This window comes from Sylvia atricapilla, chromosome 15 (genome assembly GCF_009819655.1).
Source record: "Sylvia atricapilla isolate bSylAtr1 chromosome 15, bSylAtr1.pri, whole genome shotgun sequence".
Classification (NCBI taxonomy): domain Eukaryota; kingdom Metazoa; phylum Chordata; class Aves; order Passeriformes; family Sylviidae; genus Sylvia; species Sylvia atricapilla.
In genome coordinates this window covers 2757179-2771990 of record NC_089154.1, presented here as the reverse complement: position 1 = coordinate 2771990, position 14812 = coordinate 2757179, and the positions used below count along the sequence as shown (strand labels likewise).

The following is a 14812-nucleotide window of genomic DNA, read 5'->3' as shown; positions in this document are numbered from 1 at the left end:
GGGGGCTCTGCACGGGTTAACTCCATAAACTCAGCCTTGTTTTGTTAAGTTCTCCCTGTCCCAGCATCGGATGAGTGGCACTGATGTGCTGCTCCACCCCTTCCTGACTTAGCTTTATCACTGAATCCTGTAAAGAGCTTCTGTATGGAAAACATGACATATAGTTTCTATTTTAATGTTTCTGTGCAGCCAGAAAGAATTCACTCTAGAGTGAACAGTGTAACTTTTAATACTTAAAGATTTCATCACTGCAAAAAGCAAAATACCTTCCTTTTGTGCATGCTAAAGGTGAGGATTTCATCAGGCAGAATGAATTTACACAGTGATTACTTGTATTCATCTATCTACAGGCCTTAGCTGCCAGGGATCCTGACATGAGATACAATTTGGAGATGCTCAAATATCCACTAGATAATGCTTTTTAAAAAGATTGAGTTATGTGCAAAACAAAACCTGAGTAATTTTCCTAGTATTCATATTCACTTCCAGGAACTAATGGCGTATTAAATACCAGGAATAATTAGAATGAATGCAGCATTAGAAAATCAGCTTACGTAAGGTGCTTCCAGTTCTGGATTTTATAAGGTTGACCAGTTGGAATACAAGAAGTGACAGCTTTTAAGCATCAGCAGAGTGGATGGCGCCATTCAGAGTGCTGACCAGCCAGTTAGCACTGCTGCACTTCTGCTCCATGTTTTCAGAGCACTTGGAAGCTGATTTTGGTGTAGCTATCCTACTTTAAAACTAAGTAGCAGCTACCTTAAGTAACATTCAGTGTCAAGATGACTAAAAGTTGTTATGTGTATATATATATATATTAATCCTTTCAACTGCTTCACTGAAAAAAAAAAACTTTTATAAAAATTCAACCTTTGTGAGAATTTTCAGTGTGCTTGTAACTAACAAGCCACAGAAACCAAAAGAATTCATTAAAAAATACAGAAAATTTCAGTTTCTGGGAGAGACACAAGCAAATAGGTCCCTTCAGTTTAAAACAGAATGTAAGTTGTAAGATTCTTTTAGTATGAAATACTACAACTCATTGGATCTAACAAGGGTTTCAGACACCCTCAGAAAGCATCTTTACTGTTGTGATGTTGATGTTCAGAGCAGCTGGGACTCAGTAGACAGTTTATCCCACTTTTTTTAATGAAAACATTTCATTCATTTATTCTGACCTCAGGAACTTAATAGATGAAGTGGGTGATTTCATTAATAAATTTTTCATAACTTCCAATCATCAGTGTTTAAATATAAGGAGTTTTCCCCCCCCCCCCGTATCTACAGGCACTTAAACTGTAGAGCAACAGGTCAGTCAAGACCAGTTTGTGGGAAAAAAATTCATGAAACTTCTGTGTTCCTGTTTTTTATGTAAAGATCGTATTGTAGTAACTTCTGCTGAGGCCTTTTTAATATTTGAGATGGTTTTATGGTAAAATTCTTTGTTTAGGTAATGTCTTTAGTAAGTGCAAACAGGTCATTTGCAGCTCTTAGAAGACAGCAGGTGCCTGGATCTCTGCATTTCCAGCATTTGGGAACTGCCCAGATTCCAGTAAGGAATGGTTCGTGCAAATCAGCATCACTCCAGTAAAGAAGACAGATTCTCGCCAATCAAAATTAATGTAAATTATGCCAAGTCTGGGCTTTGCTGACCGAATTCATTCCAGGAAGAGTGTGTCGAAGGCGCACGGACTGTGCTGGAATGAGTCTGTAAATGAGCTGGCCTGGTGAGCTGGCAGGGTGGAAACAGCAGCTCTTATCTTCCCCCACTGTTTGTCAGCTGCACCCGTGCTCAGGGCTTGGGCAGGGAGCTCTGCTGAAATTTGGCAGTACAGAAACATTCCCCACAGACCTTTTGGTGCCAGTTGCAGAGACTGACAGGAGGCACAGATGGTACTTTTCCTGGAAACTATAACATGATGCTGTTTCCTATTAGAAACACTGGTGAAAGCTGTGACTTATCAAGCAGACCATCACATTGGCTGGGGAGGAAACTCTTGTGGAACACTCTTGACTGCAGGGACCAGGTTTCCAGTAGAAGCAGAAATATTGACACAGTTCTTTATCAGATAGCACATAGAAGAATTATAAAACTGGTTTGAGTTTAGAGATTGAAGGGAAAAAAATCAGCCCTCAGCATAGTTGCGTTAAGGCTGAAATGACTTCAAAATTTTTCACATCCGCTGGAGATAAACATATCTTTCTGTTAATTGCTGGCAAGTCTGAGACATCTTGTTCCTGACACTCCTGTGGCTTTTAATTTTCACTGCTTGGTGAAGGAAATAGCATTTTCTAGCTGCCTCCTGGATGAATTTGTGTAATTACTGATTACATCTTATTCCATTTATAATGTCTGAATAAAATATTTTAAATTTACATTCTTGGGGATCTAGTATAATATTAATGCTGATCTAAGGTTGGTTATTATTAGATGGTAAGATTTAGAATAAGAATTTTCATTTACATGGGGCCTGAGGCATCTTTCTGACATGAATGAGTTCTGGTTTGTCCATCTATTTCTTGCCGTGTGCCACACCCCACTCCACTTTATCAGCAACGGGGGGGTTTTTATCCCTTAGTCATCAAAATGTTCTACCAATAAACTCAGTTCCTTCTAAGACTCCCCACTGCAGCCAAATGTATATATCACACTTGAAAATAACCCTTAGCACATTCTGTTATGGGATGCTTACAAAGAGTTTGACAGGTTTAAGTATTTGATGATTTCATTTGAGTCCTTGGCCATCCTTCCACAGACCTGTGGGTGGGGATGCTTCCTTAGGTACTCCTAATGGGTATTGTTTTTCCAGGCCAACATGAGGCTGGACAAATGTTTCCAAGGGCAAAAAAAATCAACCCAAAGTAATTTTGTAGGAAGAAATGTGCGAAGGAGTCTGATACCTCTGTAAACCTGGACTCTTTAAACCTAAAGCCTCCCATTACAAAAACATCTGTGAAGTTACACCTGGAGTCTACTACCAGTAGCAACCTGCTGCCCACACTGTATCCATTCCATGGTATTTTGAAAAGCCATGGTTAGGATTTCTACAAATTCCTGGAACTACAGCCACATTAATGACATGGAAATAAATACCAGTGCTTACTAACTGCAGTGTATTCATTTACATGCCATACAGCAATTAACTCTAAAAATCTGAACAGACTTTTTGTAGAGATCTCTTCGTGTCCTACATAGGTAACATGCTGTTTTTAGCAAGTCTTGCCTGCTTCAGGAAGCAAAACCAACTTCTGTAGCACCTTTGTTACTGCAGGAGCCCTGATACGTAAAATCACATTGGGTTTGCATGGCAAGCTTTTGGGAAGGTGTTCAGTTTTATTTCTCATTACCCTACCCTGATCTGATGGTTAATGAATGAAATTTCTGTAAGTTGAGTCTGGTTTGTTCAGGATGGTAATGGATGAGTGATCTGTCCCTCTCCTTCAATCAACCCATGAGCTTTGAGTTATATTTTCTCTCCCTCTCCAGCCACGGAGGGGATTGAGAGTGGCTTTGGTGGGTATGTGGTGCTCAGCTGAGGTCAGCCTACCACAAAAATAAATGTATAATCTGCTTCCTCCTGTGCTAATGGGTGGAAGCCTGAGGAGTAATTAGTTTGTCAGAGAGCCAGTTTCTTACTAATGATTGATAAATGGTTGTTTTTACAGAGCTCACACAGGCACCGGGTGCTGAGAACAGTGAAGCACAGTTTGTAGGGAGGTCACTGGAGCCTGCTGGTCTGTCTTCACTTAAATGAGCCATACTTGTGGCTGTTGTGGAAAATATGCAGAATATTCTGATAACCTCTTATCTGCTGTTCAGATCCTGCATGCAGGAGTTCAGATGAATCAGTCTGATGTAAAAATCACTAACACTGATGTTTACATTAATCACTTTGACCAGACATTTGATTAACTTCGTTGCATCACTTCAGAATCAGTCTGACTTGTGTAGAGATCCATGGAATTCTGCTCAGACTTACATGATGGAGCCAATCAAACACGTGCTGGATGTGATACTGGCATGACAAACAGGGTGCTGCCTTTTATGCTGCTTTAGCATTTCTGTCAGAACAATGTAAAGTTCAGCTGACAGAGCCCTAAGGGAAACGAGGTGTTCTGCTATGTACACTAGAAAACAGATTTGCAGAAAATCATAGTGACTAGTGTAGTTCAAAATGCTTATAGAGGCTAAAAGGACAGCAGTCATTCTGCTTATTCAATGCTTCTGCTGAAAGCAGTTAGGAAATTTTTGGTGCTTTGAAGTTTGCCTTTGGCTTACCTTCTCTTATAATATAAATGAAAATGCAACTTAATTGTGATTAATTAGTTAATTAGTTACTGCTGTGTCTATCTGTTTCGCAGTAATATTTTACAGTATGGTTTGCTGCACGTTCATTACTATCATATGAATAAAAGATTCATAAGGATCTCGCTTTCACTGAGAACTTTTTTCTCTTAAAGATTAATTGGGTTAACTTTTGATCAATTCCTCTGTTATACTTCTCCCCTCCCTTGTAATACTTCTAGATTTAATATACAGAAACACAGAGATCTTGTATATCCAGAGCAACAAATAAAGCACATAGTTATTACCTAAAGAAACAGTGAGAAATCTAGCCTAATGTGCATGAAAATTGATATGCACAAGAAAAGCTACTGTGACTTTGTTTTGGCCAACCAGATACAAGGGGAGTGTGACAACTTCAAACAGTGATGTTTTCCGTTAAGAACTGTTATCTGAAAAGCAAACATTGTTTCCTAATGACGACATGATTCATTTTCACTGATCCAAGCCTTAGATGCATTTCACGTAAATTCTTTCTAGGCTCTTAACAAACCAAACGCCATCTAAAGGGAGGACCGCTGAAAATCTCACCTGGGAGGTGGCACGGCCTTGCTGTCCCTTGATGGCCAGCAGAAACATTTTGCCCATCAGGCCATCCCTTTTGGAGTCCAGTTTCTGTGGCAGGGTAGAGGGTGGCAGTGGCCACAGTGGCCTCGGCGTGGCTCTGGACACCCTGGCTGCATGTCACTGCCCTGCACAGACGTGCTCAGAAATCCCCTGTGCTGCAGCCACACACTCTCACTGGAGCTCTGGCAAAGCCAGGGCCTGATCCTGCCCTAGGCATGGTGCTGTGTCCCCTGGCCCTGGCTCTGAAAGGCTCTAGGAGAGGTTTTGGAAAGGGCACGCTGCGGTTCGGGCACAGTTCCTCAGCCTTTGGTGTAACGGGGACAAACAGCGGCTGCATCAGACCCCGAGAGCCCCGGTACAGGAAAAGAGTGTGACCATGGGAGCAGCTATTCCGTGCTCAATAACACAGTCATGGGCCACAACAGAGCGAGCCAAGCTGACAGAAATACTGTGTTAGTGAGAGGTGACTTCCTTCAGAGCCGCTCAGCACAGCCGTGTATGCCCGCAGTCATTCCCCCACCTCGGAAACACAAATGCAAAACCCTGCAACTTCACCTGGCCTCTGGAGACTTCAGACAGTAACCTACATTAGACCTGAAACAGAGCCAACAAGAGCTTTGAAAAATACTGTAAACCTCAGGATGCTTTTAAGCATTCAGAAGAAACATTTTAATTGGGGGGGAAAAAAGAAGTCATGTAAAGAAAATGGTGCTGCTCTGTCATCTGACTTTAATGAGGTGGTAGGTAAATGTAAATTCTTTGCATTTGAATAAAAAGCCTGTAACATCATGATTCCGTCTATTTAGCTTGAATACAAATAGTCCTTAAATAATTTGCCTTTTAAAACTGTAATGAAGAAATAATTTATGTGTTTTTCCTTCCTCCCCCAAAGCAGTGAAGTTTAATATATGATTTTACTTATCAACCATAAAGGAGTTGACCCATAAAATGAATGAAGAATTCGTCACTCATGTTAGCATGTGTGTCTTCTTTGCTGTATGTAATATAAATGCATTTTGTTATTTTATACCATTAGTTGCTTTTTTTAAATTTTGCAGTTTCTTAGAAGCTAAAACTTCACAACAGGACTCTGAGATAGACTCTAAGCTTAACACCTGAGAACCTTCTGAGTGTTGGTATTTATGACCTAAGTATTTGCTTAGTTCAGGTTTCTTTTTTTGCTCCCTTTGGCTAAGCTTTTATTGTTTACACTAAAGTTAAAAACCCCCAAATCTCTATTTATAATGTCTATCACACAGCAGCTCTGCTTGTAGGTCCCATGTAGGTATTTTCCATTAGATTTTCTGTTCCTGGAGATTGGTCAGATTATTAAATAAACAAGTACTTCTTTAATCTCTGAAGTAATATTTCTTTGAGGAGACAGTGTGAGGCAGCCCAGGATTATGACTTTTCCTTTTTTTATGGCTTGTAATATTTCATACTTATCACTCATTTGGTTAAGCCATAATGTATGGTTTGTATTTTGAAACACGGAGAAGAAAACCCAAACTGTGTTGTTGATTTATATTTGATATTACCAGTGACAGTTGGGCATGGAGTTGAAGGGGAAGTGTGCTTTCCTTTTGAAATTCAGACCTCATAAACTTCAGCAGATCAGCTTTTGCAGGGAAAAAATGCAGAGATTAGGAGATGGAATAGCACTTCTTTGGTCTCCAGGGACAGCAGGAGGTAAAAATGTGGCTCCTTTGAGTCTGCTGCACTCTTGGTTTTCTAGAGGCAGCTGCTTGCTCTTATAGGCCCCATCAGTCCATCACTTCTTTGGGCTGCAGTGTCCACTACCTAATACCTTTTCCATTTTCCTGGTTGGGTTTTTCCAGCAGACTTCCCATAAGGTTTGTCTGAGTGTAGAGAGATGGAATCCCTGACACAGTTATGCTGTGTAGCTACAGCTTGTAGTAACAAGTGGTAATTGATCAACTTGGGGAACTTGTGGCAGAGGAGATTGTTGTGCTTTAACCATAAAGGTCCACATTTCAACAATATCCATACTTAAGAGAACTTTTCCAGATATTTCTTGTGTTTTCTGGTCTCTCCAGAGCAGTAAAATTTAAGATACGCTTCTACTTATCAACTGTAAAGGAGATTAACCCTAAAATGAATGAAGATTCCATGGGCAGATCTATGGATGGGGTTTTGTGGTGAGACTTGGTCCTGGCCACACAGCTGCAAGGGGACTGAGGGAAATGTTGAGGTTTACTTTGGTGACTTATTTTTTAACTCTGCCTCACTGCAAAGCCAGCAAACACAAACCTCAGTGAAGGTGGAACCTCTTCTGTGACCTGCCAGGAAAATGAGCCCAAACCTAAAACACCTTTAAGCAAAGCCAAGTTATTTTTGCTGTGCACATGGTAGAGGTTCAGCTGGACAGGTGTCTGGTATGAGCATGAGACACACGCAAAAAACATCATGCAGGTTTTTTTTTGTCACCACTAAGCAGCAGAGATCACAGAAGCCTTGGAGCTCTCCTTACAAGATGAATTTTCAGATGCAGTGTAGTATTCAATGCTTTTGGCTTGATTCATACACTGAATTAAACATGGCAGCTCCCTGTCCATCTCACCCCAAATAAATCTCTCATGGCTGATGGTTCTGTAAAGTTAATGTGCAGCCCTGAAGTTCATAATTACAGGTAACTCTGTTAATATGACAGTGGGATGTGAACAGTGCAGGGTTTTGCTTACAGAAAAATCTGTAGTGGTTCAGCTGTTCAAGTCACCATATGTTTAAGGTGCTGAGGTCCCTAACGTGCTACTACATCTCACTGATGGACAATTTTAGTAATAGTTTTTACTTACAGAAGCTAAAAAGACCAAAGCAAAGTTCTGTTCAATTTTGTTCGACACTATAATGACTTTTAGAAGTTCACCTTTCAGGAGTGCTCTGTGCAGTAACTGAGGTAGAGTCAGTGATTCAGGTGGATTAAACAAATCACAAGGTTAAAGTGAAAGTAGTTATTCAGGACTGTGGTTGCCAGAGTATTGTTTTTATGAGCTGAAGTGGTTTTCATTGAAGCATCATTACAATATTAGTGAATTAGTGGCTGTGTTTCAGCCCTTCATACCCATATGCAGAGTGTCTATAAAGAGTGGTTATTCATATAAAGAATTAGCACAAATATTCCTCAGTATACTTTTATCTTAAGCTGGTACCTTCAAGGGAATGCAGGCAGTTGATGGTTCATGACAGAGACTCTGGGCAAAGATCTCCTGGTTCACTGCACAGAATGAAGCCAATCCCCACTGACACTCTGTCTCATTTCAGTATTACTGTTTTAAGTGTAAAGCAAGGTGTAGTATTAATGGGGTTCAGTCAAGACTGTTTATTTCTGTTTCATCTTAGTGTGAATATTCAGCAAGTTCATATTTGGTCATAACAAGTCTGAAAATGCTTTGGTAATTACATAAAAAATGAAACTGAATGTGCAAATCAGCTGAGGTAAGCAAGACTTATTTGCAAATTTTAGATTAGTTGCTTTAGCACTGCCTTTTATATGGGCACAGCTTTGACTCTTTTTCTTTCTTCATCTGCTACAGTATTTCTGGTTGCAGGAACTTTGATGGAAAACTTTAAAAAGGCGACCACAATTGTCTCAGTGGTGCAACCCCATTAATCATGCATTCATTCCTCAGAACCAGCATCTCTGGTTTGAGGAATAAACTCAGCTCTCCCTGAGGGCTGTTCCAGATGAGCTCTGGTGAAACTGGCTGTGGAAGCTGGATGTGTCACAGCCCTTGGCACAGCCTCTTTCTGGTGGCCCTCAGCAGAAAAGTGAGTGGCACCTGCTTGGTGTCCGGGTGGGACAAGAGAGGAGCTCATTCTGAGGGGCACTGCAGTGCAGGGAGCAGCCGAGGCAGCTCAGGGTTACTCTCCTTGTGCCAGCTCCATCATTACAGGAGTGGGAACCTCCTCCAGCACAGCTCCTTCCTCTGCTGATGGGATCCTTGTGTGGTTTGTAGTGAAAATCCCTCAGACCTGCTAACCCTGCTAATTCATAGAAACTTTCCCGAAGTATTCCAAGCTTGTGGTTCATGTCAGTAGCATGCCTTTTATTTTATTTCAAAAAGACCGTGATTCTGTTTCAAAAACATCGTTCTGTGCAAAAACTCTGATAGTTGCATATCAGTAGGAGTGGTAAGAATGGGCAAGGCAGGAGTCTTTTCTAGTCAGCAGGTTTTTTAACTTGAGTTCCTTTATATTTGACCCTGACTGGTGTGGCCAAACTGCTGAAATTCCATTGGGTCATGGATGTATTAGAGATGGGTTTTGGTGAGTCTGTGTGCATCTTTTGTCTCTGCATACTTTGGCTCATTTTCTTAGCTACTGTTTGAAAATGTCATTAGACATCAGGTCAGTTTATTTAGCTATTGTGGGCTAATCCAAACATACAGGATACAATACACAGCCCCTGACCTTTTCCTCTTCCCAGGCTTTCAGCAGCTCTTTCCTTTGCAGACCTCAGGTAGTGGGGAGAGGGAGAAAGGGCTTTAACCCTCTTGGTGTATTTTGTGAAGCTCACAGGACAGGCTGAAGGCACTACAGGACAGGCTGAAGGCACTACAGCTCACTTTGCAGCAGAGGAGAAGCAGGACAAAGCACAAGCAAAGGAAAAAGTCCAGGGTATTACTGTCTTCCTTAATAAATGCTTTGCTGCAGTCTCCCCACCCTTCAACCCTTTAAAAAAGTTGTAAAGCACCAAGTTTGCAAGCTCCAGACTGTAGTAGTGAGTAGGATTTCACAGCCAGCTGACCATGAAGTGCTACCAGCTTCTAAAAGCTGCTTGACTGCACTTTACTTCTTGAAGCCTTCCAGATTTTGGAGAAAATTGTTGCACAAAAATCTTTGAAGAGGTTGCATGATTGTAGATTTCTTCTAAAGGTTATGGAGAATGGAAATGGAGCTAAAACATCATTTCCTCTAGTTGTCCATTTTACTATTACCACTTTTGATCTATCCTCATGTGAAAAAACAATGTATTAATAAATCTCTACCCCGAGGTATTTTGATAGCATAAACCTATTGTATTTATTGTTCATAGCAGATTTTAAAGGGAAGAAAAAAAACAGAGGAAGAATACAATGAAAATGTTGACCTTAATGAATGAAAATGGGACTGTTTGTACTATGAGAAAATGAGATAATTGTGGCTATAAAATCCCATGCTCAAAGAATGAAAATAAACAACATACACAGTGTGTGGAAATGGGAGTGAGCCATTATGGTAAGACAGATTTACTGAGATTTTTCTCCATAGTAATTCTTAATAATGTGGAAACTTTTTAAGCTAAGGACTAGAACCATCCTGGAGAATGTTCCTGGAGTTCAGCAGCAGTGCAATAGATTGGTTTACAAACATTTCACACCAGGAAAATATTTGGAAACCAGTAATGTTTGGTCACTATAATTACAAGCAGCAATAGATGCAATTTTTGTTGCATTAGAGCCATTTGGCAGATTAGTGGTTCATTTATCTGTTACCAAAGATTTCCTAGGCAGGAAATCTACTACACAAAAATTCCAAATTTTAGGCTAAGTCTTCTTTTAATGGAAAAAAACCGATTTAAAAATAGCATGTCAAAACAAAGAGTTAAATCATCAGCTAAATACAGCACAGTAACACTGCAAAGTTTGACGCTGTTTCTGGATTTTAGAATGAATTTTCCTTTTAGCAATAGCTAAATGGTTTCCTTAGATTGTTCCTGTGTTGCAAGAACCAGATCAGATCAGTCTTAAAGTTCATAATTTTCCCCAGAGTGTCTGAAATCCTACTACAAAGAGTCCTTTTGTCTTAAGAGTCTTGACACCAAGTAGAAATAAAAGGCTGCAATAATAACACCACTAACTTGGTTTAATTAATTGTATGTTTCTGTACTTAAGCTCGAAGGGTGGAAAGCATTGCTTTAAAGGCTACCTACAAAACTGGTGAATGAGCAGCCACTCAGGGTGCCACTTCAAAGAGAAACACCCAAAAGAGCAACAGAAGGGAAGCTGCTTTTGAATTCGCTCAGTTCCTCCTGGCAGCCCAGGGCTTGCAAAGGGAAACAACCCAGAAATGGTTATTTTCTTTTGTGTATGTTACATAACCGGTTCCCAGCAAATAAAGCTGGAGGTGGAGCAGCCGTACAAAGACCCACTTTGTAACCTGTGCCTGCCATAGCTGCACAAAAAGAATCTCACCTGAATTTAGGCATTTTTCCTTCCTGGCTAAGGGAGATTCCTTACACTGTCTGCAGCCAGCTTGATAAAATTCAGGAGCCGTTCTTAATTCTTGGTTGCACTGGTGGATGTTTTGTAATTTGGGCCTTCATGGTTACTCTAGATTTGTACTTTATTGCTGAAGCAAAGAAGTCTTGGTTTCTACCATTTTTTTATTTTTCAGATTTCTCTGTATGCAATATTGTAGTAAGTAAAGAAGTAGGGGGAAGTAACTGCAAAAGAGAAAGCTGGTTTATACACAAGTGCTCAGTCTTCCCTTTGGGATCAGCTGAGACTCCAAAAATTGTGCTTTCATGTTAACCACCCTATGCCACCTTTAAAGTTTGCCTTTGCAGCCGTGCTGTGCCTTCCATAAGGCAGCTTTTGGGATGTAGGCTGGTATTTTACTGCTGCACATCCAGCCCTGGCAGGTCTTTTGGTCCTGCCTTTGGTCTGTCTTTGTCCCATGCTTGTCCTGCATCCCCCTGACTGTCAGCTGGTGGCTCTGCCTGCCTCACTTTTTCCTTCCCACAGCTCTGTCATGGTCTGCTCTCGGGTTTGGGGCTTCAGTTGGTGATTTACTAGCCATAAAATCCCAGGATTACAGGTGTGCTCCTTTCCTGTCCTCAGATGTCAGCTGTAGCACTGCTGCCAAGGGCTCGTGGTGCCCTCATTTTTAAAGGGTGATTAGGAGACCAGTCTGAGAGTAGCTATAACTGATGAAAGGATGAAATTTATACATTTGGCAGTTCAAACCATTTTTTACACTTCCTTTATGGACCTGGAAAGGAGGGACTTGCAATAAACACAAAATTCTAAAATGTCACCTGTGCCCAGCTTCTATAAACTTTATTATCATTACCTCTGTAAGAATTAAAAGTCAGTTCACGTACTCCAGAGCAGCAAATATTGTCAGACAATGTGTAATGGAAATTTCTGACAGCCAATATTTGACACCTTGAAATGAGAAGCATCCAGGATAACTTTTGAAATCGCCTGAATTCACTATATATTACAACAAAATATGAAGGTAAATATTAAAGTATTTTCATCAGATGGCTTTAAATTAATCTTTGGATTTCCTTTAAAAAGAAATGAAGAATCTTTTGAATAATGGAGAAACAGAGTGCCCCTCATATTGCTCTCACTCTGAAGTATGATGCAGAGAAAAATTACTTGGAAGTAGTTCCATTTCCATGTTTAAACTCTTCTTGTCTGAGTCCAGAATGCTCTTAAATTATCTGGTTTAGGCCTTGATACTGGAAATTAACTCTGAGTAGTCAGATGTGTAAACAGAGGCACAGCATAACCCCACTGAAATTAATACATCTTGTGTGGCCTGGGGCTCTGGTCATGGGACTGTTTGCTGGGGGCTTGTTTATTTATTTTTAAGTGTTCTAAAATGTTTCCCAAGAATGTGATGTTCCATAAATGACAGATCAGTAGTAGCAAACTTCAAACCCTCTAACAAAGTAGCTTTTCTTGGCTTTGTTGAGGAAAGTCTCTTTGATTCTGCTTGCATTAATGTGCTGCTGGGTAACTGTGGCACATACATCTTCTTAAACCAAATTCAGAGAGGCCCATGAGCTGACACCTGCTCGAGTCTTTAATTAAAAGTGGTCTAATCTCTAACAATCTCTATGTACATAAGCAGAAAGTATCTGTGTTTCATGTGTACTTTGAACTGCCATTCATTTAGAAATCAAAGATTTGTAAATGAAATGCAGGATGCCAGACATGATGATGTTCAACTGGAATCTCTCCTGGTTGGCATAGCCTGGTTTTCCTGGTGCTGTCAGCCCCCAGGAATATATTCTTATTAAAAATTACAGAGAGAGAGAAAAATATAGAAGGAAGGCTGTCTTAAAAAAAGTGTGTGTATCAACTATATAAAAAACATATTTAAAGCAGGCAAACACATACAGTGGGAGCTGTAGTGGAGAATTGCCAGTGGGATCAGACTTTTTGAGCTGAATATCTTCCAGGTGAATATGCTGGCAGAGCCATTTCTACACCAGCTCTAGGTTTTGGGGTAATAGATTATTTTTAAAAAACAGCAGCCTCTAAAAAAGTGGTTGCCCATGGAGCTGCATACATGTAATGGGTTTATGACTGGCCTTCAGTGAAGAATTTCGACTTAAAAGCTTGTCTTGCTGTAGCTGGTATCTTATTCAGTATATCTGTTCTGTTTTTATACACAGTCTCTAAGATTAGTGTGGTTGAGTATATTGAAAGTAATAAAAAACAGACACAGAAAAATTGTTGCATGTTAAAAGAAAAAAAATCATAAAATGAAAGAGGAAGTGCATCATTTATTATAACACCATGTAGACTAATGAAAAACATACTGCAGGCTGGAAATTTGTTAAGAGCTGAACTCAAAAAGTTTCCACTCCCAAAAAAAGCCTTGGGGCCTCCAGCTGTAAGCCTGTGGCTAAAGAGGCCCTATGGTAAACTGACATAAAAAATAAGTACTCCATAAACAGTCAGCTCCTGTTTCACAATAGTTGGAAAGATATTTTTAAAAAGTATTACTATTGATGCTGACTGTACTTTATCAAAGTAAAGGGAGGCAGTGCATTTATGACTAGAACATTAAATGGGACACTGGGCACCAAAATGCTTATTGTACATAGGAGAATAAGAAAAAGGATGAGGTGACCCACTCAGAGCAACAGAGCAGCAGCTGGTACTGGCAGAGCTGGAATCAACATTAAATAATTCCTGGCTTCTCATCCTTTACTCATTAGGGTGGGCTGTCCAAGTCCCCTGTTCCTCTCCACGCTGAGCAGGTGCCACACCTTGGACCCAAACTCTTTTGTTGTGTGCAAATACTCTCCCAGAGTATTGGTGCTGTTTGCACCATCAGTGCTCACTGAATGGAATTAACTGGCCTCTTGGAGAAGGCAAGGTGAAGTTTTGTGTCTGTCCTTGAAACCTAAACAAATTAAGTTTAGATTAGAAGTCTTTCCTAAAGGTGCATCTTTCCTGCTGAGCCAACAAGGGCTTGGCTTTGCCTTTCCCCTTCTCCCTGATCAGCCCTTGTTAGTGACACTCGTTCCCATGGGCAAGCTGACCTGTCAGGATGCTCTCCCAGGAAAGCACTGCAGCCTCCATTCCTTCTTTTATTTGCAGATGTAATGCCAGTTAAAGGTCCTGATGTGCCTTCAGCTTGCTTCTCCAGAGGTGTCCCTGCCTGGCAAAGAGCCCTGGAGTGCCTCAAGGATGATGGGACACTTCCATCATCCTTGGAAGAGTCCAGATTTCACAAACTTACACAGATGTAGTAAATTGAATGTAATTTTTGAGACTGTTTAAGTGGGTGGTTTGTGATCTTTGAGAAGGACAATCTGAGTGTTAATATCATTTATCTTAACTCCCTCTTCAGTCAGGACTTGCTATTCTAGTACATTTTTACAGAAGTAAATATCAGGTCTAAAAGTCCCAGTTTTGGTAAAAATTTTCACAGTTCTACATTGATGAAATAAGCATGCGCAATAATAATCACACTGTATTGCTACAGCTCTACTTACATGAGATGCAGCCCAGGAGAATGTCAATCTGAGATGGAGCCACTGAGAGAAGAAAAAAAAAGAAAAAAAAAAAGGTGAAACACTTACTTCTAGGTGATTGAAAGAAATGAAAACAAAATTTAATCAAATCTGGTAAATATAGATCACTTTAAATT

At 40.3% G+C, this 14812-nt stretch overlaps 2 protein-coding genes across 4 annotated transcripts in view; one reads left to right on the top strand and one right to left on the bottom strand.

The window, feature by feature from the left end:
- C15H7orf50 (chromosome 15 C7orf50 homolog) overlaps window positions 1-14812 on the top strand; it is a 123263-nt gene that overhangs the window by 55402 nt on the left and 53049 nt on the right. Inside the window, exon 1 of one of the 3 annotated variants that reach the window (XM_066329715.1) lies at window positions 5456-5652. The exons of the other annotated variants lie outside the window; for them this stretch is intronic. Coding sequence (XP_066185812.1) covers window positions 5554-5652 — 99 coding nt within the window. The 5' untranslated portion in view covers window positions 5456-5553. Of the gene's footprint in view, window positions 1-5455; window positions 5653-14812 lie in introns of those variants that run through there. 3 annotated transcript variants of the gene reach the window in all.
- GPR146 (G protein-coupled receptor 146) overlaps window positions 1-14812 on the bottom strand; it is a 48732-nt gene that overhangs the window by 12104 nt on the left and 21816 nt on the right. Inside the window, exon 2 of the mRNA XM_066329710.1 lies at window positions 14658-14699. The gene's annotated coding sequence lies outside the window, so the exon portion shown is untranslated. The remainder of the gene's footprint in view (window positions 1-14657; window positions 14700-14812) is intronic.